This window comes from Pristiophorus japonicus, chromosome 2 (assembly GCF_044704955.1).
Source record: "Pristiophorus japonicus isolate sPriJap1 chromosome 2, sPriJap1.hap1, whole genome shotgun sequence".
Taxonomy (NCBI): domain Eukaryota; kingdom Metazoa; phylum Chordata; class Chondrichthyes; family Pristiophoridae; genus Pristiophorus; species Pristiophorus japonicus.
In genome coordinates, this window is record NC_091978.1 from 127,698,984 (window position 1) to 127,722,463 (window position 23,480).

A 23,480-nucleotide genomic window follows, 5' to 3' on the forward strand; every position below is an offset into this window, starting at 1 on the left:
GACTACCGGTTGACTTACAACTGATCTACAGAGCTACATTGATTCGTTAACCCTTATCAGACTGGCTGTTGAGTGGTCTTGCAGCATCTTTATTTCTCTTGCATGTGGGACCGATCTCAGCCTTTTGGAATGTGTTGTTCTACAGTGTTTCTCATAGCTAGTTCTACATTCTTTAAAAGATAAGCACGCAAGCAAAGCTACTCCCTTTAGCCTGATTCTATGCCATTCCTTTAAAGTCTTGAATATCTAAAGGTTTCATTTTATGTTATATGGCCATTTTCTATCATTCATAAGCAAGTTTTATATACAGTCTGTCAATAGATGATATTTTACAATCCCCACCTTGAGGTGGAGGAACTTCCGACTCCTCACAACCTCCTAATACTGATGAGTGCTTTTAATCTGGACCATTTTCCGTGTCAGATCAATTCACTACCTTCAGCACAAACTTTGGTGACCATCTGTCTTTTCTTACCCTCTTATAACCTCAAAATGTCCTGTTTTTGGACAATAATTCTGGTTTCGGGACGCATCCATCAGCTATGCGCAAAATGTCCGCTTTTCGTACAATTCCAGTTTTCGGAGTTCCAGATTCAGGATGTTGTACATGTATTAGTGTCTTGACTTGTACTATTCATACCTGCCCTATACCATAATATCTATATTTTACTTATCCAGGGTGTGGCATTGGAAATAATCCTGAGATTGCCTCACACTTTCCCTCATTGAACTCCATCTGCCACAATTTTGCCCACTCACTTATTTGTCTATGTCCCTTTGTAACTTCCTGCTCCCATCCACACAATCTGCTGTACCTTCGAACTTCGTCTCATCTGCAAACTTGAATATTCCTTCATCCAAGTCATATACCTCCCAACTAATTATCGACCCATGCCACAAGGTTACATGCAATTCTGTGCTATTGTTTACTCTGAAATAAATGCTGCTTGAAGAGATTTTTTTTTAATTTAAAAAAATTGTTCCTAGGATGTGGGCGCCGCTGGCAAGACCAGCATTTATTGCCCATCCCTAATTACCCTTGAGTCACCACCTTGAAACGCTGCATGTCACATGGTTTATTCTTATTGTTTCCTGTAGTGGTTTGTTATAACTGAGTGGCTTGCTAGGCCATTACGGAGGACAATTAAGAGTCAAGTAAATTGCTGTGTGTCTGGAGTCACACATAGGCCAGACCAGGTAAGGATGGCAGATTTCCATCCCTAAAGGATATTAGTTAACCAGATGGGTTTTTACAACAATCCGGTAGTTTCATAGTCAGCATTACTCATAGTAGCTTTTTATTCCAGATTTATTGAATTAACTGAATTAAATTCCACAGCTGCCATAGTGGGATTTGAATTTGTGTCTCCAGATCTATAGTCCAGGCCTCTGGATTACTAGTCCAGTAACATAACCACTATGCTACCATTCCCTGGATTATCATACAAGTGACAGCTGACTATTTGAGATCTTTTTTTGAAAAATAATCGAGTAGTAATTATTTATAGTACTGTAGTTGCTAATGGAAATATTCAAAAATGATATCCTCACCTTCCCTCTTCCAGAAACTGTGCCCCTCCGAGCTTTAAGACGCAACTGGAGGCAGCAAGCATTAAGGAACCAGGAGGCAGGCAGAACCCCATCAGGTAGCAGGCAGGAACTAACCAGGTAGCAGGAAAGTGAGAGGTAGTAGATAGAAAAATTAGTCAACCATTGCAAGGAACCAAGTTATACTCCGAATATCTAGTTTATGATTTTTGAAATGGGGCAACCCGGAAGCATGTCATGGTGGTGTGATACTTCCTGATATGCTGGTGTGACAACACTGAAAGATTCATGTGCATCAGAACAATTTCTTTCAAAACTGCACAAAAAAGGATCTAAATTGGGTTTCCTCTCACATTTTCAAAATGTTTATTTTAGACTTTATGCATTTATGTCATTGTCTGCTGTTTAATTTTCCATCACACATTCCTGTCCAAAACTGCAGTCCCATTGATCCGGGATTCCTGATTCCCCTCCCCATTACTGACTGAGCTTATGTATGTAAACATGTAATTACCATGTCTAACCACCAGAGGACATATCCCCTGGAGTCCCAAGGGATCCCACAATCCCTTGGGAGCACCTGTATATAAAGAGGCCTCACAGGCTAGAGAGGCACTTTGAGATCTGTAATAAAGGACTACAGTCACACCTTACTTTGAGCTTGCAGTATCTAGTCTGACTCTTTATTCAAGACGTAACAACTGGCGACGAGATAGAAATGACGAACCCCACTGCAACAATGCAGAGAACTGTGGGCATCCTGGAGAAATTTTCGGAGGGAGATGATTAGGAAACCTTCGTGGAGCGACTCGACCAATACTTCGCTTCTCCTTCCAGCTCGTTGGCCACGAACGCTGCCAAACAAAGGGCGATCCTCCTCATCGTTTGCGGGGCACCAACGTATGGCCTCATGAAAAATCTGCTCACTCCAGCGAAACCCACAGACAAGTCGTACGATGAGTTGTGTACACTGGTCAGGGAGCATCTAAACCCAAAGGAAAGCGTTCTGATGGCGAGGTATCGGTTCTACACATACAAGAGGTCTGAAGGCCGGGAAGTGGCAAGATACGTCGCCGAGCTAAGGCGCCTAGCAGGACATTGCGAATTTGAAGGACACTTGGAGCTCATGCTCAGGGACTTCTTTGTACTTGGCATTGGCCATGAAGTAATACTTCGCAAACTTTTGACTGTAGAGACCCCAACCTTGAGTAAAGCCATAGCGATAGTCCAGGCGTTTATCGCCACCACTGACAATACCAAACACATTTCTTAGCACACGAGTGCTGCTGCAAGTACTGTGAACAAAGTAACGTTGTTTTCAAATCGAAATGTACAGGGCAGGACTTGCAGCTGCATGTCCGCAGATGACTGAGTCCATCATCAAGGATGGTGAATGCAAGGCCATTAACACCTTGTTGGCGCTGCGGGAGTGATCATCGTTTCCATTCATGCCGCTTTAAAGGATACGTTTGCAAGGGCTGTGGAACAATGGGACACCTCCAACATATGTGCAGGTGAGCTGCTAATCCTGCAAACCACCATGTTGCAGAGGAGGACAGATCCACGGTGGATCACGACGTACCAGAGCCTCAGACCGAGGAGGCAGAAGTATACATTTACCACAATACCAATAATGCTGAAGGTTGAATTAAATGGACTCTCGATGTCCATGGAGCTGGACACTGGCGCAAGCCAGTCAATAATGAGCAAAAAGACTTTCGATAAGTTGTGGTGCAGCAAGGCCTCAACACCAGTCCTGACTCCCATTCGTACTAAACTGAGAACGTACACAAAGGAACTGATTCCCGTAATTGGCAGTGCTACCATAAAGGTCTCCTATGATAGAGCAGTGCACGAGTTACCACTCTGGGTGATACTGGGCGATGGCCCCACGCTGTTTGGCAGGAGCTGACTGGGAAAGGTACGCTGGAACTGGGACGACGTCCGAGCGCTGTCGTCAGTCGACGACATCTCATGTGCCCAAGTCTTAAAACAAGTTCCCCTCGCTGTTTGAACCAGGCATCAGGAAGTTCCAAGGAGCAAAAGTGCAGATCCATTTGATTCCGGGGGCGCGACCCATCCATCACAAGGCGAGAGCGCGATACCTTACATGATGAGAGGGTGGAGATTGAATTGGACAGGCTGCAATGAGAAAGCATCATTTCGCTGATTGAATTCTGAGTGGGCCAGTCCGATTGTTCCAGTCCTCAAGGGAGACGGCACCGTCAGAATCTGTGGTGATTATAAAGAATTCCACAGGTCAACAACTCTGAGTGAAGAAGTTTCTCATCTCAGTCCTAAATGTCTTACCCCTTATCCTAAGACTGTGTCCCCTGGTTCTGGACTTCCCCAACATCGGGAACATTCTTCCCGCATCTAGCCTGTCCAGTCCAGTCAGCATCTTTTATGTTTCTATGAGATCCCCTCTCATCCTTCTAAACTCCAGTGTATACAGGCCCAGTTGATCCAGTCTCTCCTCATATGTCAGTCCAGCCATCCCTGGAATCACTCTCGTAAACCTTCGCTGTACTCCCTCAATAGCAAGTACGTCCTTCCTCAGATTAGGAGACCAAAACTAAACACAATATTCCAGGTGGCCCTATACAACTGCAGCAAGACTTCCATGCTCCTATACTCAAATCCCCTTGCTATGAAGGCCAATATACCATTTGCCACCTTCACCGCCTGCTGTACCAGCATGCCAATTTTCAATGACTGATGAACCATGACACTCAGGTCTCGCTGCACCTCCCCTTTTCCTAATCTGCTGCCATTCAGATAATATTCTGCCGCCTTGTTTTTTGCCCCCAAAGTGGATAACCTCACATTTATCCACATTATACTGCATCTGCCATGCATTTGCCCACTCGCCTAACCTGTCCAAGTCACCCTGCAGCCTCTTAGCGTCCTCCTCACAGCTCACACCGCCACCCAGTTTAGTGTCATCTGCAAACTTGGAGATATTACACTCAATTCCATCATCTAAATCATTAATACATATTGTAAAGAGCTGGAGTCCCAGCACTGAGCCCTGCGGCACTCCACTAGTCACTGCCTGCCAGTCTGAAAAGGACCCGTTAATCCCGACTCTCTGCTTCCTGTCTGCCAACCAGTTCTCTATCCACATCAAAACATTACCCCCAATACCATGTGCTTTGATTTTGCACACCAATCTCCTTTGTGGGACCTTGTCAAAAGCCTTTTGAAAGTCCAAATACACCACATCCACTGGTTCTCCCTTGTCCACTCTACTAGTTACATCCTCAAAAAATTCCAGAAGATTTGTCAAGCACGATTTCCCTTTCATAAATCCATGCTGACTTGGACCAATCCTGTCACTGCTCTCCAAATGCGCTGCTATTTCATCCTTAATGATTGATTCCAACATTTTCCCCACCAGCGATGTCAGGTATAATTACCCGGTTTCTCTCTCCTTTTTTTAAAAAGTGGTGTTACATTAGCAACCCTCCAGTCCATAGGAACTGATCCAGAGTCGATAGACTGTTGGAAAATTATCACCAATGCATCCACTATTTCTAGGGCCACTTCCTTAAGTACTCTGGGATGTAGACTATCAGGCCCTGGGAATTTATCGGTCTTCAATCCCGTGAATTTCCCTAACATAATTTTCCGTCTAATAAGGATATCCTTCAGTTCCTCCTTCTCACGAGACCCTCGGTCCTCTAGTACATCCGGAAGGTTATTGTGTGTCTTCCTTTGTGACGACAGAACCAAAGTACTTGTTCAATTGGTCTGCAACTTCTTTGTTCCCCATTATAAATTCACCCGAATCCGACTGCAAGGGACCTACGTTTGTCTTCACTAATCTTTTTCTCTTCACATATCGATAGAAGCTTTTGCAGTCAGTTTTTGTGTTCCCAGCAAGCTTCCTCTCATACTCTATTTTCCCCTTAATTAAACCCTTTGTCCTCCTCTGCTGAATTCTAAAATTCTCCCAGTCCACCGGTTTGCTGCTTTTTCTAGCTAATTTGTATGCCTCTTCTTTGGAATTAATACCATTCTTAATTTCCTTTGTTAGCCACCGTTGAGCTACCTTCCCTGTTTTATTTTTTCTCCAGACAGGGATGTACAATTGCTGAAGTTCGTCCATTTGATCTTTAAAGGTTTGCCATTGCCTATCCACCGTCAACCCTTTAAGTATCATTTGCCAGTCTAATCTAGCCAATTCACGCCTCATACCATAAAAGTTACCTTTCCTTAAGTTCAGGACCCTAGTTTCCGAATTAACTTAGTCACACTCCATCTTAATAAGGAATTCTACCCTATTATGGTCACTCTTTCCCAAGGGGCCTCGCACAACAAGATTGCTAATTAGTCCCTTCTCATTACACATCACCCAGTCTAGGATGGCCAGCTCTCTGGTTGGTTCCTCGACATATTGGTCTCTCAAACCATCCCTAATACATTCCAGGAAATCCTCCTCCACTGCATTGCTACCAGTTTGGTTAGCCCAATCAATATGTAGATTCAAGTCGCCCATGATTACTGCTGTACCTTTATTGCACACATCCCTTATTTCTTGTTTGATGCTGTCCCCAACCTCACGACGACTGCTTGATGGTCTGTACACAACTCCCACTAGCGTTTTCTGCCCTTTGGTATTCCGTAGCTCCACCATTACCGATTCCACCTCATCCAAGCTAATGTCCTTCCTTACAATTGCATTAATTTCCTCTTTAACCAGCAACGCCACCCTGTCTCCTTTTCCTTTCTGTCTGTCCTTCCTAAATGCTGAATACCCTTGTATGTTGAGTTCCCAGCCCTGGTCACCCTGGAGCCATGTCTCCGTGATGCCAATCACATCGTATCCGTTAACTGCTATCTGCACAGTTAATTCATCCGCCTTATTCCGCATACTCCTCATATTGGGACACAGAGCCTTCAGGCTTGTCTTTTTATCACACTTTGACCCTTGAGAATTTTGCTGTAAAGTGGCCCTTTTTGTTTTTTACCTTGGGTTTCTCTGCCCTCCACTTTTACTGTTCTCCTTTCTAGCTTTTGCTTATGTCTCCATTTCATTTCCCTTTGTCTCCCTGCATAGGTTCCCATCCCCCTGCCATATTAGTTTCACTCCTCCCGAACAGCACTAGCAAACACTCCCCCGAGGGCATTGGTTCCGGTCCTGCTGAGGTGCAGACCGTCTGGTTTGTACTGGTCCCACCTCCCCCAGAACCGATTCCAATGCCCCAGAATTTGAATCACTCCCTTCTGCACCACTGCTCAAGCCACGTATTCATCCGAGCCATCCTGTGATTCCTACTCTGACTAGCACGTGGCAATGGTAGCAATCCTGAGATTACTACCTTTTTGAGGTCTGGCTTTTTAATTTAACTCCAAGCTCCCTAAATTCGTCTCTGATGACCTCATCCCGTTTTTTACCTATATCGTTGGTGCCTATATGTACCACGACAACTGGTTGTTCACCCTCCCTTTTCAGAATGTCCTGCACCCGCTCCGAGACATCCTTGACCCTTGCACCAGGGAGGCAACATACCATCCTGGCGTCTCGGTTGCAGCCGTAGAAACACCTATCTATTCCCCTTACAATTGAATCCCCGATCACTATAGCTCTCCCACTTTTTTTCCTGCCCTCCTGCCCTCCTACACTGGGGTAAGTGTAAACCACAAAGTGATGGGAAGGGACAATATGTATGAATATAAAGGGGCTGCAGGAGGGGTCAAAACTAAAAATCATGGTTTAAAAACTAGTATTAAAACACTCTACCTAAACACACGCAGCATTCGAAATGAAGTAAATGAGTTGACTGCACAAATCATTACAAATGGGTATGATTTGGTGGCCATTACAGAAACGTGGTTGCAGGGTGGCCAAGACTGGGAATTAAACATACAGGGGTATCTGACAATTTGGAAAGATGGACAAGAAGGGAAAGGAGGTGGTGTAGCTCTGTTAATAAAGGATGATATCAGGGAAGTTGTGAGAGACGATATTGGCTCTAATGAACAAAATGTTGAATCATTGTGGGTGGAGATTAGAGTTAGTAAGGGGAAAAAGTCACTGGTGGGTGTAGTTATAGGCCCCCCAAATAATAATTTCACGGTGGGGCGGGCAATAATCAAGGGAATAACGGAGGCATGTGTAACAGGAATGGCAGTAATCATGGGGGATTTTAACCTGCATATCGATTGGTCAAATCAAATTGCACGGGATAGCTTTGAGGAGGAATTCATAGAATGCATATGGGATTGTTTCTTAGAACAGTATGTAACAGAACCTACAAGGGAGTAAGCTATCTTGGATCTGGTCCTGTGTAGTAAAAGATCCTCTCGGAATGAGTGATCACAGTATGGTTGAATTTGTAATTCAGATTGAGGGTGAGGAAGTAGTGTCTCAAACCAGCGTACTATGCTTAAACAAAGAGGATGAGGGCAGAGTTGGCTAAAGTAGACTGGGAACACAGACTAAACGGTGGCACAATTGAGGAGTAGTGGAGGACTTTTAAGGAGCTCTTTCATAGTGCTCAACAAAAATAATATTCCAGTGAAAAAGAAGGGCGGTAAGAGAAGGGATAACCAGCCATGGATAACCAAGGAAATAAAGGAGAGTATCAAATTAAAAACCAATGCGTATAAGGTGGCCAAGGTTAGTGGGAAACTAGAAGATTGGGAAAATTTTAAACAACAGCAAAGAATGACTAAGAAAGGAAAGATAGATTATGAAAGTAAACTTGCGCAAAACATAAAAACGGATAGTAAAAGCTTTTACCGATATATAACACGGAAGAGAGTGACTAAAGTAAATGTTGGTCCCTTAGAAGATGAGAAGGGGGATTTAATAATGGGAAATGTGGAAATGGCTGAGACCTTAAACAATTATTTTGCTTCGTTCTTCACAGTGGAAGACACAAAAATCATGCCAAAAATTGCTGGTCACGGGAATGTGGGAAGGGAGGACCTCGAGACAATCACTATCACGAGGGGCGGGGGGGGGGTAGTGCTGGACAGGCTATGGGACTCAAGGTAGACAAGTCCCCTTGTCCTGATGAAATGCTTTCCAGAGTATTAAAAGAGATGGCAGAAGTTATAGCAGATGCATTCGTTATAACTTTGATGGGTCAGGTGAGTGGGCAAATGCATGGCAGATGAAGTATAATGTAGATAAATGTGAGGTTATCCACTTTGGTGGTAAAAACAGAGAGACAGACTATTATCTGAATGGTGACAGATTAGGAAAAGGGGAGGTGCAACGAGACCTGGGTGTCATGGTACATCAGTCATTGAAGGTTGACATGCAGGTACAGCAGGCGGTTAAGAAAGCAAATGGCATGTTGGCTTTCATAGCGAGGGGATTTGAGTACAGGGGCAGGGAGGTGTTGCTACAGTTGTACAGGGCCTTGGTGAGGCCACACCTGGAGTATTGTGTACAGTTTTGGTCTCCAAACTTGAGGAAGGACATTCTTGCTATTGAGGGAGTGCAGCGAAGATTCACCAGACTGATTCCCGGGATGGTGGGACTGACCTATCAAGAAAGACTGGATCAACTGGGCTTGTATTCACTGGAATTCAGAAGAATGAGAGGGGACCTCATATAAACGTTTAAAATTCTGATGGGTTTAGACAGGTTAGATGCAGGAAGAATGTTCCCAATGTTGGGGAAGTCCAGAACCAGGGGTCACAGTCTAAGGATAAGGGGTAAGCCATTTAGGACCGAGATGAGGAGAAACTTCTTCACCCAGAGAGTGGTGAACCTATGGAATTCTCTACCACAGAAAGTAGTTGAGGCCAATTCACTAAATATATTCAAAAGGGAGTTAGATGAAGTCCTTACTACTCGGGGGATCAAGGGATATGGCGAGAAAGCAGGAAGGGGCTACTGAAGTTGCATGTTCAGCCATGAACTCATTGAATGGCGGTGCAGGCTAGAAGGGCTGAATGGCCTACTCCTGCACCTATTTTCTATGTTTTCTATATTAATCTACCAAAATTCTCTGGACTCTGGGGAGGTACCAGCGGATTGGAAAGCAGCTAATGTTTAAAAAAAAAAAAAGGGGACAGACAAATGGCAGGTAACTATAGGCCGGTTAGTTTAACATCTGTAGTGGGGAAAATGCTTGAAGCTATCATTAAGGAAGAAATAGCGGGACATCTAGATAGGAATAGTGCAATCAAGCAGACGCAACATGGATTCATGAAGGGGAAATCATGTTTAACTAATTTACTGGAATTCTTTGAGGATATAACGAGCATGGTGGATAGAGGTGTACCGTTGGATGTGGTGTATTTAGATTTCCAAAAGGCATTCGATAAGGTGCCACACAAAAGGTTACTGCAGAAGATAAAGGTACACGGAGTCAGAGGACATGTATTAGCATGGATAGAGAATTGGCTGGCTAACAGAAAGCAGAGGGTCGGGATTAATGGGTCCTTTTCGGGTTGGAAATCGGTGGTTAGTGGTGTGCCACAGGGATCGGTGCTGGGACCACAGCTGTTTACAATATACATAGATGACCTGGAAGAGTGGAGGGAGTGTAGTGTAACAAAATTTGTAGATGACACAAAGATTAATGGGAAAGCGGGTTGTGTAGAGGATACAGAGAGGCTGCAAAGAGATTTAGATAGGTTAAGCGAATGGGCTAAGGTTTGGCAGATGGAATACAATGTCTGAAAATGTGAGGTCATCCACCTTGGGGGGGGGGGGGGGGGGGGGGAACAGTAAAAGGGAATATTACAACATGCTGCGGTGCAGAGAGACCTGGGGGTCCTTGTGCATGAATCCCAAAAAGTCAGTTTGCAGGTGCAGCAGGTAATCAGGAAGGCGAATGGAATGTTGGCCTTCATTGCGAGAGGGATGGAGTACAAAAGCAGGGAGGTCCTGCTGCAACTGTACAGGGTATTGGTGAGGTCGCACCTGGAGTACTGCGTGCAGTTTTGGTCACCTTACTTAAGGAAGGATATACTAGCTTTGGAGAGGGTATAGAGACGATTCACTAGGATGATTCCGGAGATGAGGGGGTTACCTTATGATGATAGATTGAGTAGACTGGGTCTTTACTCGTTGGAGTTCAGAAGGATGAGGGGTGATCTTATAGAAAAATTTTAAATAATGAAAGGGATAGACAAGATGGAGGCAGAAAGGTTCTTTCCACTGGTCGGGGAGACTAGAACTAGGGGAGCACAGCCTCAAAATACGGGGGGGGCCAATTTAAAACCGAGTTGAGAAGGAAATTCTTCTCCCAGAGGGTTGTGAATCTCTGGAATTCTCTGCCCAAGGAAGCAGTTGAGGCTAGCTCATTGAATGTATTCAAGTCACAGATAGATAGATTTTTAACCAATAAGGGAATTAAGGGTTACGGGGAGAGGGCGGGTAAGTGGAGCTGAGTCCATGGCCAGATCAGCCATGATCTTGTTGAATGGCGGAGCAGGCTCGAGGGGCTAGATGGCCTACTCCTGTGCAGCAGAGCCACCCACGGTGCCGTGGACTTGGCTGCTGCTGCTCTCCCCTGATGAGTCATCCCCCTCAACTGTACCCAAAGCGATGTATCGGTTTTTCAGGGGGATGACCGCAGGGGACCCCTGCTCTACCTTCCTTGCACTGCTCTTCCTGTTGGTCTTCCATTCTCTATCTGGCTGTGTACCCTTCTCCTGCGGTAAGACCAACTCACTAAACGTGCTATTCACGTCGATCTCAGCATCGTGGATGCTCCAAGTAAATCCACCCACAGCTCCAGTTTCACAAAGCGGTCCGTCAAGAGCTGCATGCCGATGCACTTCCCGCACACGTAGTCAAGGATACCGGAAGTGTCCCTGACTTCCCCCATAGTACGGGCGGAGCATAACACGTGTCCGAGCTGTCCTGCCATTGACTTAACCCTTAGATAAACTTAATGTGGCAACAACAAGGCTAAAGGTTACTTTCTGATATAGAAAAGAAAAAAGAAAAGCTACTTACCAATCACTTGCCCCCTTTGCTGTGACGTCACCTTTCAATTTTTTTCTACTCTTTTGCCTTCTCTCCCCGCTGAAGCTGCACAAGCACACCTTTTATAGGCCTCACCAACGCCACGAACACCCGCCTCTCGACTGCCGCCGCCTCTCACTGCCGCTGGGCCTTTTAAAGTAGCAACTATGCCCAGTGAGTGATCTCTACTGGACAACACTGGGCTAAGTCAAGGGCTTGCTCCTCTCATCATCTGCCCGCATCCAGAGATGGGCGCTCACGTCCGCATACAACTACGCCATCCGCCACAGGCCAGGCACAGAAAACTGTGCCGATGCTCTCAGTAGGCTGCCATTGCCCACCACGGGTTTAGTTATGGTAATGGAAGCATTCGAGATTGAGCAATCCCCTGTTACCACCCGACAGATTAAAATCTGGACGAGCCAGGGTCCCTTACTGTCCTTAGTAAAAAAAAAAACTGTGCTCCACAGGAATTGGTCTAGTGTCCCGTTAACCAGCGGCGCAAAGATGAAATGTCTATACAGGCAGACTGCCTCCTGTGGGATAATCGGGTAGTGATACCAAAAAAGGGCAGGGATACTTTCATCAGTGATCTCCACAGCACCCACCCAGGCATCGTAATGATGAAGGCGATTGCCAGATCCCATGTGTGGTGGCCTGGTATCGATGCAGATTTAAAGTCCTGCTTGCACAAATGTAATACATGTTTATAGTTAAGCAATGCACCCAGGGAGGCGCCACTAAGCTTATGGTCCTGGCCCTCCAAACCGTGGTCCAGGGTCCATGTCGACTATGCTGGCCAATTCTTGGGGAAAACGTTCTTAGTGGTTGTAGATGCGTACTCCAAATGGATTGAATGCGTGATAATGTCTGCAAGCACGTCCACTGCCACTATTGAAAGCCTACGGGCCATGTTTGCCACGCACGGCCTGCCAGATGTCCTTGAAAGTGACAATGGGCCGTGCTTTACCAGTGCCGAGTTCAAGTAGTCCATGACCCGCAATGGGATGAAACATGTCACATCTGCCCCGTTTAAACCAGCGATCAATGGTCCGGCAGAACGAGCAGTTCAAACAATCAAGCAGAGCTTGAAAAGGGTAACTGAAGACTCACTGCAGACTCGCTTATCCCGAGTCCTGCTTAGTTACCGCACAAGACCCCACTCGCTCACTGGAGTCCCTCCCGCTGAACTGATGAAAAGGGCACTTAAGACAAGGCTCTCGTTTGTACACCCTGATCTACACAAGCAGGTAGAGAGCAGGCGGCTTCAACAGAATACATATGATTGCGCAAATGTGTCACACATTTGAAATAAATGATCCTGTGTTTGTGTTGAACTATGGTCAAGGTCCAAAGTGGTTTCCTGGCACTGTTTTGGCCAAAGAGGGGAGTCGGGTGTTTGTGGTCAAACTCTCAAATGGACTCACCTACAGGAAACACATGAACCAAACCAAACTCAGATTTACGGACTATCCAGAACAACCCACAATAGACTCCACCTTTTTCGACCCTCCAACACACACACAAGTGGCAACCGACCCAACGGTTGACCACGAAGCAGAACTCATCACCCGTAACAGCCCAGCAGGACTCACCACTCCCAGCAGCCCAGCGAGGGCCCAACAACGACTCACCAAAACCAGCATTTGCACCGAGAAGATCAACCAGGGAAAGGAAGACCCCAGATCGACTCGCATTGTAAATAGTTACACTATTGGCTTTGGTTGGGGGGAGGAGGAGTGTTGTGTATGTAAACCTGTAAATACCATGTCTAACCACCAGAGGGCTAATCCCCTGGAGTCCCTTGGAAGCACCTGTATATAAGGAGGCCTCACAGGCTGGAGAGGCACTCTGAGATCTGTAATAAAGGACTACCGTCACACCTTGCTTTGAGCTAGTCTGACTCTTTATTCAAGACGTAACAGAGCTTACATTACTTTTCATTCAGTTCTGATCCTCTGGTTAATGAATGGAACTGTGCTTCAATTTTTGCTCAGAATTGGCCAAGCCATTACGATATTTCCAGGGAAAAATTGTGGAAAATGTTCTCCCTTTAAGATGCTCTCATGAGTCAACTAGTCAAATCTCAGTCCTTGCTCTTAGTGAGTGGCCTTTTAATATTTCTCTCTTTTTTTAAGCAAATAATTCCTTTTTAAACAATGATTTGTGGCAGGGGATCCCTCTCTAGTATTAAAAAAAATATTCTCTGTTCTTTTTGTGTTATCTTGTATTACCATGTCGCAACAAATTATCACTAATTATAACTCTTCATAATTTTAAAGGTCAAATTATATTAACATTTACGCCACCAACCCCATTTTAAGATGCATATAAACTGCTGAGTGAGTTGATCTATTATAAAAGTCACCAAAGTGGAAGTCAGATGATGAAATCGTCATTAATATTTCTTATAAATAGTAAAAATACTCAAAAGTATGTTATTAACTGATGGAATTATGAGGTTACAAAAGCAATTTAGGTGCATCACAGTAATTCGACATCAGCTGAGCTCTACATATTACAAGTTGGCATTGTGTTCATTGTCCAAGATTGACGTAAAGTCAACAGGTTAGTTTAGACAAGACTTTATGTATACCTGATAAGTCAACAGCTTTAAATAGGTATATTAAAAGTCTTGTTAGTTCAGTTTATTGCTGATAAGCTTGCAGCTTTGGCAAAGATTTTTTGATTTCATACAAGCTCTCTTGAGTAGATGTAATAGGGTTGATGGTCTTCCCTCCATTTGGGACGCTGGATTCACCGCCAGGGAATCAATGTGTGAATCCCCATCTGCCATGGTAATAGTTTGGCGGCCTTCTGACATCTGTTCTCTCTCTTGGTAGCACTAACCTTGCTTTTATTCTCAGGAACTCGCCATACCTGTGATGCATGCACTGAATTATCTGCTCATCTCTGGTTGCTGGAGTTCTTGAACTTGTTGTCCTGCTATCAATTTTCGCTGGCCAACTTCTGTCTTTCTGATCTTTCTGAATGTTTGTAGTTAAATAAAAAAAACCTCTTGTATTTCATTCGAAAACTTTTTCCTGAAAGGATTTCCAGGCATGGTGATGATACCTTAGACAGGCACATGCTAAGTACTTAGCAGTATTTTTAATTGTGGGATTATTTTATTAATTGCAATTTTTTAAATTTTGCATGACAATCCAACAATAACAGATAGCCCCTTTAATGTAGTAAAACATCCAAAGGCCTTTCACAGGGGCGTAATTAGCAAACTGACACCAAGTCAAAGAAGGAGACATTAGGACAGGTGGCCAAATGCTTGATCAAAGAGGTAAGTTTTAAGCACCGTCGTAAAGGAGGAGAGAGAGGTGCAGAGGCGACGAGGTTTGGGAAGGAAATTCCAATGAAGACACAGAGGGAAGCTTTTTTAAAAATTTGTTTCGGGATGTGGGCTCGCTGGCAATGCTAGCATTTATTGCCCTTGAGAAGGTGGTGGTGAGCCGCCGCCTTGAACCGCTGCAGTCCTTGTGATTAAAGGTACTCCCACAGTGCTAATGGGGAGGGAGTTCCAGGACTTTGACCCATTGATGATGATGAAGGAAAGGCAATATATTTCCAAGTCAGGATGGTGGGAAACTTGCAGGTGATGGCGCTCCCTTGCGCCTACTGCCCTTGTCCTCCTAGGTGTTAAAGGTCACGGGTTTCGGAGTGCTGCCAAAGAAGCTGTGGACTTACCCAAAAGTGAGTCAAGCCTGGGAGGAGGAAGGTTGAGGAATAATGAAGGGTTAGGGTAGGAAGTTTTGGGGCAAAGTACCCAAAGGGAAAAAATTAAAGGAGGAATGACTGGGTAAAACAGGACAGCAAAGAAACGGGAGAGAAGGGTCCAAGAGGGATAAAGAGATGAAAAGCGAGATAGAAGTAATGATCTCTGGTCTGGAGCGGCAGCCAAACTGCACATGCACACAGACACTCAAGGTACATAGGCATGGCAAAGATTAGGATATATATGTTCTATTTGAAAATGGAGAATAGTTGGGAGACAAAAAAAACAATCCAAAGTAATTCAGAGGTCCCGTGGTGGGATGCAATTGACTTGTGGAGTCACCTTGAAGCATCAACAAACTGATGCCCAACTTCGGAGACAAGTGTGGAGGGCAAGAAAGTACAAGATATGTTTAGGGGACAGAGTTTCAGTGGACGCACTTGTAGAAGCATTTCCATGGAAAATGGAGAGCCAAGGAGGTATATTGAATCTACCATCAGCCAGCATGGTTGATCCAGGGATACACCGGAGATGAGTGAGTGGAAAGCTGTTTCCAAGAGGTTTCGCAGGCCTCAAGTACTAGGTCCCTTGCTTTTTGTGGTATACATCAATGGTTTAGACTTCAATATAGGGGGCATGATTGAGACGTTTGCAGATGATCCAAAAGTTGGCCGTGTGGTTCATTGTGAGGAAGAAAGCTGTAGACTGCACAAAGATTTCAATGGAGTGTTCAGCTGGGTAGAAAAGTGGCAAATGGAATTCAATCCAGAGAAGTGTGAGGTAATGCATTTGGTGAGGGCTAACCAGGCAAGGGAATATACAATAAATAGTAGGATACTTAGAAGTGTAGAGGAACAGAGGGACCTTGGAGTGTATGTCCACAGATTCCTGAAGGTAGCATGACGGGTAGATAAGGTGGTTCAGGAGGCATACAGGATACTTTCCTTTATAATCGAGACATAGAATTCAAGAGCAGGGAGGTTATGCTTGAACTGTATAAAACGCTAGTTAGGCCACAGCTAGAGTACTATGTACAGTTCTGGTCACCAAGTAATTGGTAGAAGGATTAGAGGGGAGTCGAGGAGAATGTTTTCACCCAGAGGGTGGCGGGGGTCTGGAACTCTCTGCCTGAAAGCGTGGTAGAGACAGCAACATTCATCACATTTAAAAAGTACTTGGATGTGCACTAGAAGTGTCGTAACCTACGAGACTTCAGATCAAGAGCTGGAAAATGGGATTAGGCTCGATAGCTCCTTGTTGGCTGGCACAGACACGATGGACCGAATGACCTCCTATGACATAAATTTCGATGATTTTATGAGTAATGGCCTCGGTGATTAGTATTGCATATCAACAGATCCAATATAACAGCAAAGGGATGGATGGAGTCAGTGAAAATGGGAAGGAGGCGAAAAGCAGCAGAACAAAGGTCATTCGGCAGCACAATCCAGAGTAGTATTGGAACCAGGCAGAAAGTGTTAGAGCAAAGGTCATTTGGCAGCAGCCAAAACAATTAAGAGCTAGCTTAGTGGAGAGTAAAAACTTTCCTGAAGAAGCAGAAAACTAAATGCACAGCAGCAGGCCAGATACTAGAATCGAGATGACCCAGCAGAAAATACAGTCTCTGTAGAAAATGGCAGTGAAGTTGGAAGTCGCTGTGGAGAAATGGACTTCGGCCAAGGAGATGATGATTTCTGGCCAGGACCCACAGCAACCAAATGAACCTGAGAAACCAGCAATATACAGTCAGGTCTGCATGTAACAGCAGCAGCTGGGGGTTGGGTTGTGATAGATAAAGTTACCTAAAGGTGGGGATAGTTAAAGTCACTGTAAAACTTGAAGTGACTGAGTAGCACAGTAGAGTTACAGCGATCAAGTCTTGCACTGTAGTCCAGAGCAAAGGAATCTAGGAGTTAGGTAGTCAAATTTGGGCAGAATTCCAGTAGTTGAAAGTAGCACAGTGAAAACAAAGAACAAGCTGGGTCAGGGGGATGGACAGTGGACTCTGCACAGCTAACTTTAAACGTGCAGCTTGAACTTGTAGTTTGGACTAAAATGCATCCACCATTACAGCCAGGGGAACAACAGTAGAATAGAGGAGATTGGGGGAGAAAGGGCAAAGGATGGCAACACATGACCGATGATAGAGTTGCAGAGCAAAGGAGCTGCCAGCCCAGAAACTATCTTGGAATTCTCTCTCTAGATAAGAATTAGGTCACCCCAGTCAATTGGCTGTCTTTTTAGTTCGTCCCAGGTCCTCTTTATTTTGTTTAATGAACATGGGTTTTCGTGCACCCTTGTTCTGCCCAAGTGTGACCAGCTCTGATGGGAGACCGTTCCTAACTATGAAAGACTCTTTGTCCTCACTGTGCTGTCTAGGAATACCTGTTGTTTTCATTCTGAGAAACTTGCTTTTACTCCTACCTCCCTTTCAACCATCTCTCTAACCAAAAGTAAAATATTGCAGATACTGGAAATCTGAGAAAAACAAAAATGCTGGAAATACTCAGCAGGTCAGGCAGCATCTGTGGAGAGAGAAACAGAGTTAATGTTTCAGGTTGATGGCCATCCTCTTTGTCAGGCACAATTTTCCTTTTCACAGAATTTTAGAAAATTCTAGTTTCCCAGTCATTTTCTTTTCTTTTTTTCCCCCTTACCACTTTTTTTTGTCATTGTCCTGTTTTCTTTATTTGTCCTGGCTGTCTCTTTTTATTCTTTGCCCTGCTAGCACCAAATGCTTTAGCTATAATTTCAGATTTGATCTAACCTTTCTGTTCGTCATGGAACTCCAGCCGTTAATGCAATCTTTTTTTTCTTTACTTGAATATTCTTGACTTGTACCCTTTCCACCTCCTGCTCGGAGACAAACCCGCTTGCCATGTGACAGGCCAAGTAGAGTTGCAAGCATTTTCATGGTTTTCTCTGGGCCTCTAGAGCTCTACCAGGATAATCGTATTTCAGGATCAGTGTTAATTTTAATTTGATAAACCGGGAGCTGATATCTGTACTGACAGATGAGATCAATTGTCTCTTGCCTTTTGGAAATTAGTTGAGGCATGTTTAACTTGTACTACGCTGCAGACTCACCAAAACTACTGGAGTTTCTGCCCTACTCCCAACCTCATTCTTCAGTTTCTCAAAAAAGGAAAAATTCAAGATGGTAGCACTATATCAGGCAGTTTGCCCATGACATTGGCAGTCAGCAATAGGTGTCAATGATGCTTACTTTTGCATAAACCGTTTAAGCATATTACAGAAGGTTGTAGAGGTTTAATTTCGAGATTCATAGCTACCATTGTGGGATGCTCCCCATTGATCTTTTTGCTAGGTTTTCTCAATGTTTATAAAATGCCTGTCTTAACTCATCTGCAGCTGCAGCACTTGTATCTCTATTCATGTTTAGATTATTGACTCTCAAGATCTATGCCAAGATGTGATTCAAGCAACATTCAAACAGATGCTTACCCTGATTCAGGAGTTTGGGTTTCCTGACAACTATGAGAATTGAAGTCAAAGTAGGAAGAACTATTTGTATGTTCTGTGTCTGCGGGTAGCAACTGGATGCTCACCAGTGGAGATTAATCATTAAATCCTCATAGTTGAACCTAATTTACCAGTGGTTTCCCAAAAAGGACCAATATCCTAGATGGTGGAGGAAAATTAGGCCTCCTCAACTCAGTTTGAGGTACTGGCCTTAGAAGCAAAATCTCCTTTATTGGTCCTTCTGCCACTACCCCCTTCACTGTTGATGGTGACAGATGCTTTGTAATACTGCTATGTGGGCTCACGTACAGGACTCTCTAACCTGGGTCACTAGAGTCCCATTTATCTCTGGTTCTGCTCCAGAGCGCACAAGTCAACCAATCACTGACACTAACCAGAATCTCATTACTTAGTAGCAAATTTGAAATGTTATGCAAAATATATCCTCATACTACAGAACTATTTTATTCGGAAATTATGGGGATATGGTTTGGTGAAAAGTTTGCTCTCCAATGAAGAGACTTGTTCAACCAAAACAGCAGCACGAGAAGTAAATAATAACTCTATCTTGATCTCTTTCAGAAAATGCTATAAGAGACCTTGATGTAATCACAATTCCGAGTAAGGATGTTGTAATGGTTCATGAACCGAAACAAAAAGTGGATTTAACAAAGTACTTAGAAAACCAAACTTTCCGTTTTGACTATGCCTTTGATGAGACTGCTACTAATGAAATGGTTTACAGGTATGCAAAAGCTACTGTTTTTCAGGAAAATTGCCTATTAACTGACAAACTTGTAAATGGGTGTTTGCTATTCTTATGCTAACGGTCAACAAATAATATACACTTGAGCTAAACCAGGATACTGAGATTAGGTGAGTTGATCTCCAGGCTGATTCAAGTATGCAGCTCTTCTGAAATTCCTGATCAAATATTTTCAGTGTGTGTTCTTTGGTTAATTCTTTAAATACTTTTTGAAACATTTGCTTCAAAGTATCACTGCTTTTGTGTCGGTAATTTCTCTATCAGTAATTGTTTTAAAAGAACTGTTTGAATCCAAGGTTTGCTGTTGTGTTCTGGGATTTGTTTTGTTCTCTCATTTCTACCCTCCCCTCATGGTGGCATTAACTCCTATAGTTTCACAGTCACTGGCAGCCCTCCTAATATTGTGCCTACATGGTCTAGACAATAAAGGGACTTTAGTTTGCAATGTAATTAATGCAATGTTCATAGAATCATACAGTACAGAAGTAGGCCATTTGGCCAACCGTGTCTATGCTGGCTCTTTGAAAGAGTTGTCCAATTAGTCCCACTCCCATATCACTGCAATTTTTTATTTTCAAATCTATATCCAATTTCCTTTTTGTTTGCCTCTCCTTCATTCTTCCTCTCATTCCCCCCCCCCCATCTGTCTTATTTCTCCATTGATTTTATTTCCCCTTAGCTCTTTCCTTTTAATCTCCTCTCTCTCTCTCTCTCTCTCTCTCTCTCTCTCTCTCTCTCGCTCTCTCTGTGTTAGCCTCATAAATGCCAGGATTGGACATTCAAATTGTCTAACAAGATCTTCTAAGTGTATGCTTTTTTCTAGAGCTAATCTTGGCTAATTTAGGTTTCGGGTTGAGATAATCATGTTCCCATCTTATATTACACACTGAATTATACCTTCAGGGTAGTTTGCCCCTGAAAAGGGGAAAAAAAACAAGGTAGACCAGGATTTCGGAGAAAAAAGTACAAAAGGAAAAAAACAACCACGTATCCCCATGGCCTTGGAGAATGAAGAAGCTCGGGTGTTTTTGAAAACAGGATCCAATACCAGAGACATTACTGTGCATTAGAATTCATGATATCTGGGCTAAAAGGGTTAACTTATGAGGACGGGTTACATCAGGACAGACTTGTATTCCCTTGAATATAAAAGATTAAGGGGTGATCTAATTGAAGTGTTTCAGGTGATTAATGGTTTTGATAGGGTAGATCGAAACAATTTCCTCTGGTGAGGGAGTAACCTTGCGCAAAACATAAAAAGAGATAGTAAAAGCTTTTACCGATATATAAAAGGGAAGAGAGTGACTAAAGTAAATGTTGGTCCTTTAGAAGATGAAAAGGGGGATTTAGTAATGGGAAATGTGGAAATGGCTGAGACCTTTAACAATTATTTTGCTTCGGTCTTCACAGTGGAAGACACAAAAACCATGCCAAAAATTGCTGGTCACGGGAATGTGGGAAGGGAGGACCTTGAGATAATCACCATCACTAGGGGGGGTACTGCTGGAAAGGCTAATGGGACTCGAGGTAGACAAGTCCCCTGGTCCTGGTGAAATGCATCCCAGGGTATTAAAAGAGATGGTGGAAGTTATAGCAGATGCATTCGTTATAATCTACCAAAATTCTCTGGACTCTGGGGAGGTACCAGTGGATTGGAAAGCAGCTAATGTAACGCCTCTGTTTTAAAAAAAGGGGGCAGACAAAAGGCAGGTAACTATAGGCCGGTTAGTTTAACATCTGTAGTGGGGAAAATGCTTGAAGCTATCATAAAGGAAGAAATAGCGGGACATCTAGATAGGAATAGTGCAATCAAGCAGACGCAACATGGATTCATGAAGGGGAAATCATGTTTAACTAATTTACTGGAATTCTTTGAGGATATAACGAGTATGGTGGATAGAGGTGTACCGATGAATATGGTGTATTTAGATTTCCAAAAGGCATTCGATAAGGTGCCACACAAAAGGTTACTGCAGAAGATAAAGGTACGTGGAGTTAGAGGGAATGTATTAGCATGGATCGAGAATTGGCAGGCTAACAGAAAGCAGAGAGTCGGGATAAATGGGTCCTTTTCAGGTTGGAAATCGGTGGTTAGTGGTGTACCACAGGGATCGGTGCTGGGACCACAACTGTTTACAATATACATAGATGACCTGGAAGAGGGGACAGAGTGTAGTGTAACAAAGTTTGCAGATGACACAAAGATTAGTGGGAAAGCGGGTTGTGTGGAGGACACAGAGAGGCTGCAAAGAGATTTAGATAGGTTAAGCAAATGGGCTAAGGTTTGGCAGATGGAATACAATGTCTGAAAATGTGAGGTCATCCACCTTGGGGGAAAAAAACAGTAAAAGGGAATATTATTTGAATGGGGAGAAATTACAACATGTTGCGGTGCAGAGGGACCTGGGGTCCTTGTGCATGAATCCCAAAAAGTTAGTTTGCAGGTGCAACAGGTAATCAGGAAGGCGAATGGAATGTTGGCCTTCATTGCGAGAGGGATGGAGTACAAAAGCAGGGAGGTCCTGCTGCAACTGTACAGGGTATTGGTGAGGCCGCACCTGGAGTACTGCGTGCAGTTTTGGTCACCTTACTTAAGGAAGGATATACTAGCCTTGGAGGGGGTACAGAGACAATTCACTAGGCTGATTCCGGAGATGAGGGGGTTACCTTATGATGATAGATTGAATAGACTGGGTCTTTACTTGTTGGAGTTCAGAAGGACGAGGGGTGATCTTATAGAAACATTTTAAATAATGAAAGGGATAGACAAGATAGAGGCAGACTGGTCGGGGAGACTAGAACTAGGGGGCACAGTCTCAAAATACAGGGGAGCCAATTTAAAACCGAGTTGAGAAGGAATTTCTTCTCCCAGAGGGTTGTGAATCTGTGGAATTCTCTGCCCAAGGAAGCAGTTGAGGCTAGCTCATTGAATGTATTCAAATCACAGATAGATAGATTTTTAACCAATAAGGGAATTAAGGGTTATAGGGAGCGGGCGGGTAAGTGGAGCTGAGTCCATGGCCAGATCAGCCATGATCTTTTTGAATGGCGGAGCAGGCTCGAGGGGCTAGATGGCCTACTCCTGTTCCTAATTCTTATGTTCTTATAACAAGGGGGCATAACCTTAAAATTAGAACTAGGCTGTTCAGGGATGATGTCAGGCAGCACTTCTTCACACAAAGGGTAGTGGAAATCTGGAAATTTTTTGCCAAAAAGCTGTTGAGACTAGGCCAATTGAAAATTTCAAAACTGAGATTGATGGATTTTGTTAGGCAAGGGTATTATGGGTTATGGAACCAAGGCGGGTATATGGAGTTAAGATACAAAACAGCCATGATCTAATTGAATGGAGGAACGGGCTCAAGGGGCTGTATGACCTACTAATCTTCCAATGAAAGTTACAATTGAATTTTCTTGCAGCACCCTTTCAGGCAATGCATTCCAGATCATCATAATTCACTACATTAAAAATGTCTCCTCATTTCCCTCCAAGGTTCTTTGCCAATTGCCTTAACTCGGTGACCTCTGGTTACCAATCATCCTGCCAGTGGAAATAGTTTCTCATTATTTACTCTATTAAAACCCTTCCTGATTTTGAACACTTCTATTAAATCTCCCCACAACCTTTGCTGTAAAGAAAACAATCCCAGCTTCTCTAGTCCCTCCACATAAGTGAAGTCCCTCATTCCTGGTACCATTCTGTAAGTCTCCTCTGCACCCTCTCGAAGGCCTTGACATCCTAAAGTGTGGTGCCCAGAATTGAACACAATACTCCAGCTGAGGCCTAACCAGTATTTTATAAAAATTTAGCATAACATTCTTGCTTTTCTACTCTATTAATAAACCCATGATCCCGTTTGCTTTTAACGGCCTTATCAACTTGTCCTGCACCTTCAAAGATTTGTGTATGTTATAGGTATTGTTTCTCCCTGCTCTCAAACACATTGACTTTTACTGGAGAACTGTTCCACAAGTGCAGTCGATTACAAAGTGAAGATGTCACAAGTGCCTTTAAT

General features: G+C 43.8%; 1 protein-coding gene across 6 annotated transcripts in view; it reads left to right on the forward strand.

Annotated features, from left to right (window-relative positions):
- Window positions 1–23,480, forward strand: part of kif2a (kinesin family member 2a) — a 225,386-nt gene that overhangs the window by 115,049 nt on the left and 86,857 nt on the right. For 4 of the 6 annotated variants that reach the window (XM_070869241.1, XM_070869257.1, XM_070869248.1 and 1 more), the window contains exons 9-10: window positions 1,566–1,646; window positions 19,281–19,443. In XM_070869241.1, coding sequence (XP_070725342.1) covers window positions 1,566–1,646; window positions 19,281–19,443 — 244 coding nt within the window. The remainder of the gene's footprint in view (window positions 1–1,565; window positions 1,647–19,280; window positions 19,444–23,480) is intronic. The other 2 variants (XM_070869252.1, XM_070869264.1) reach the window with 1 other exon arrangement.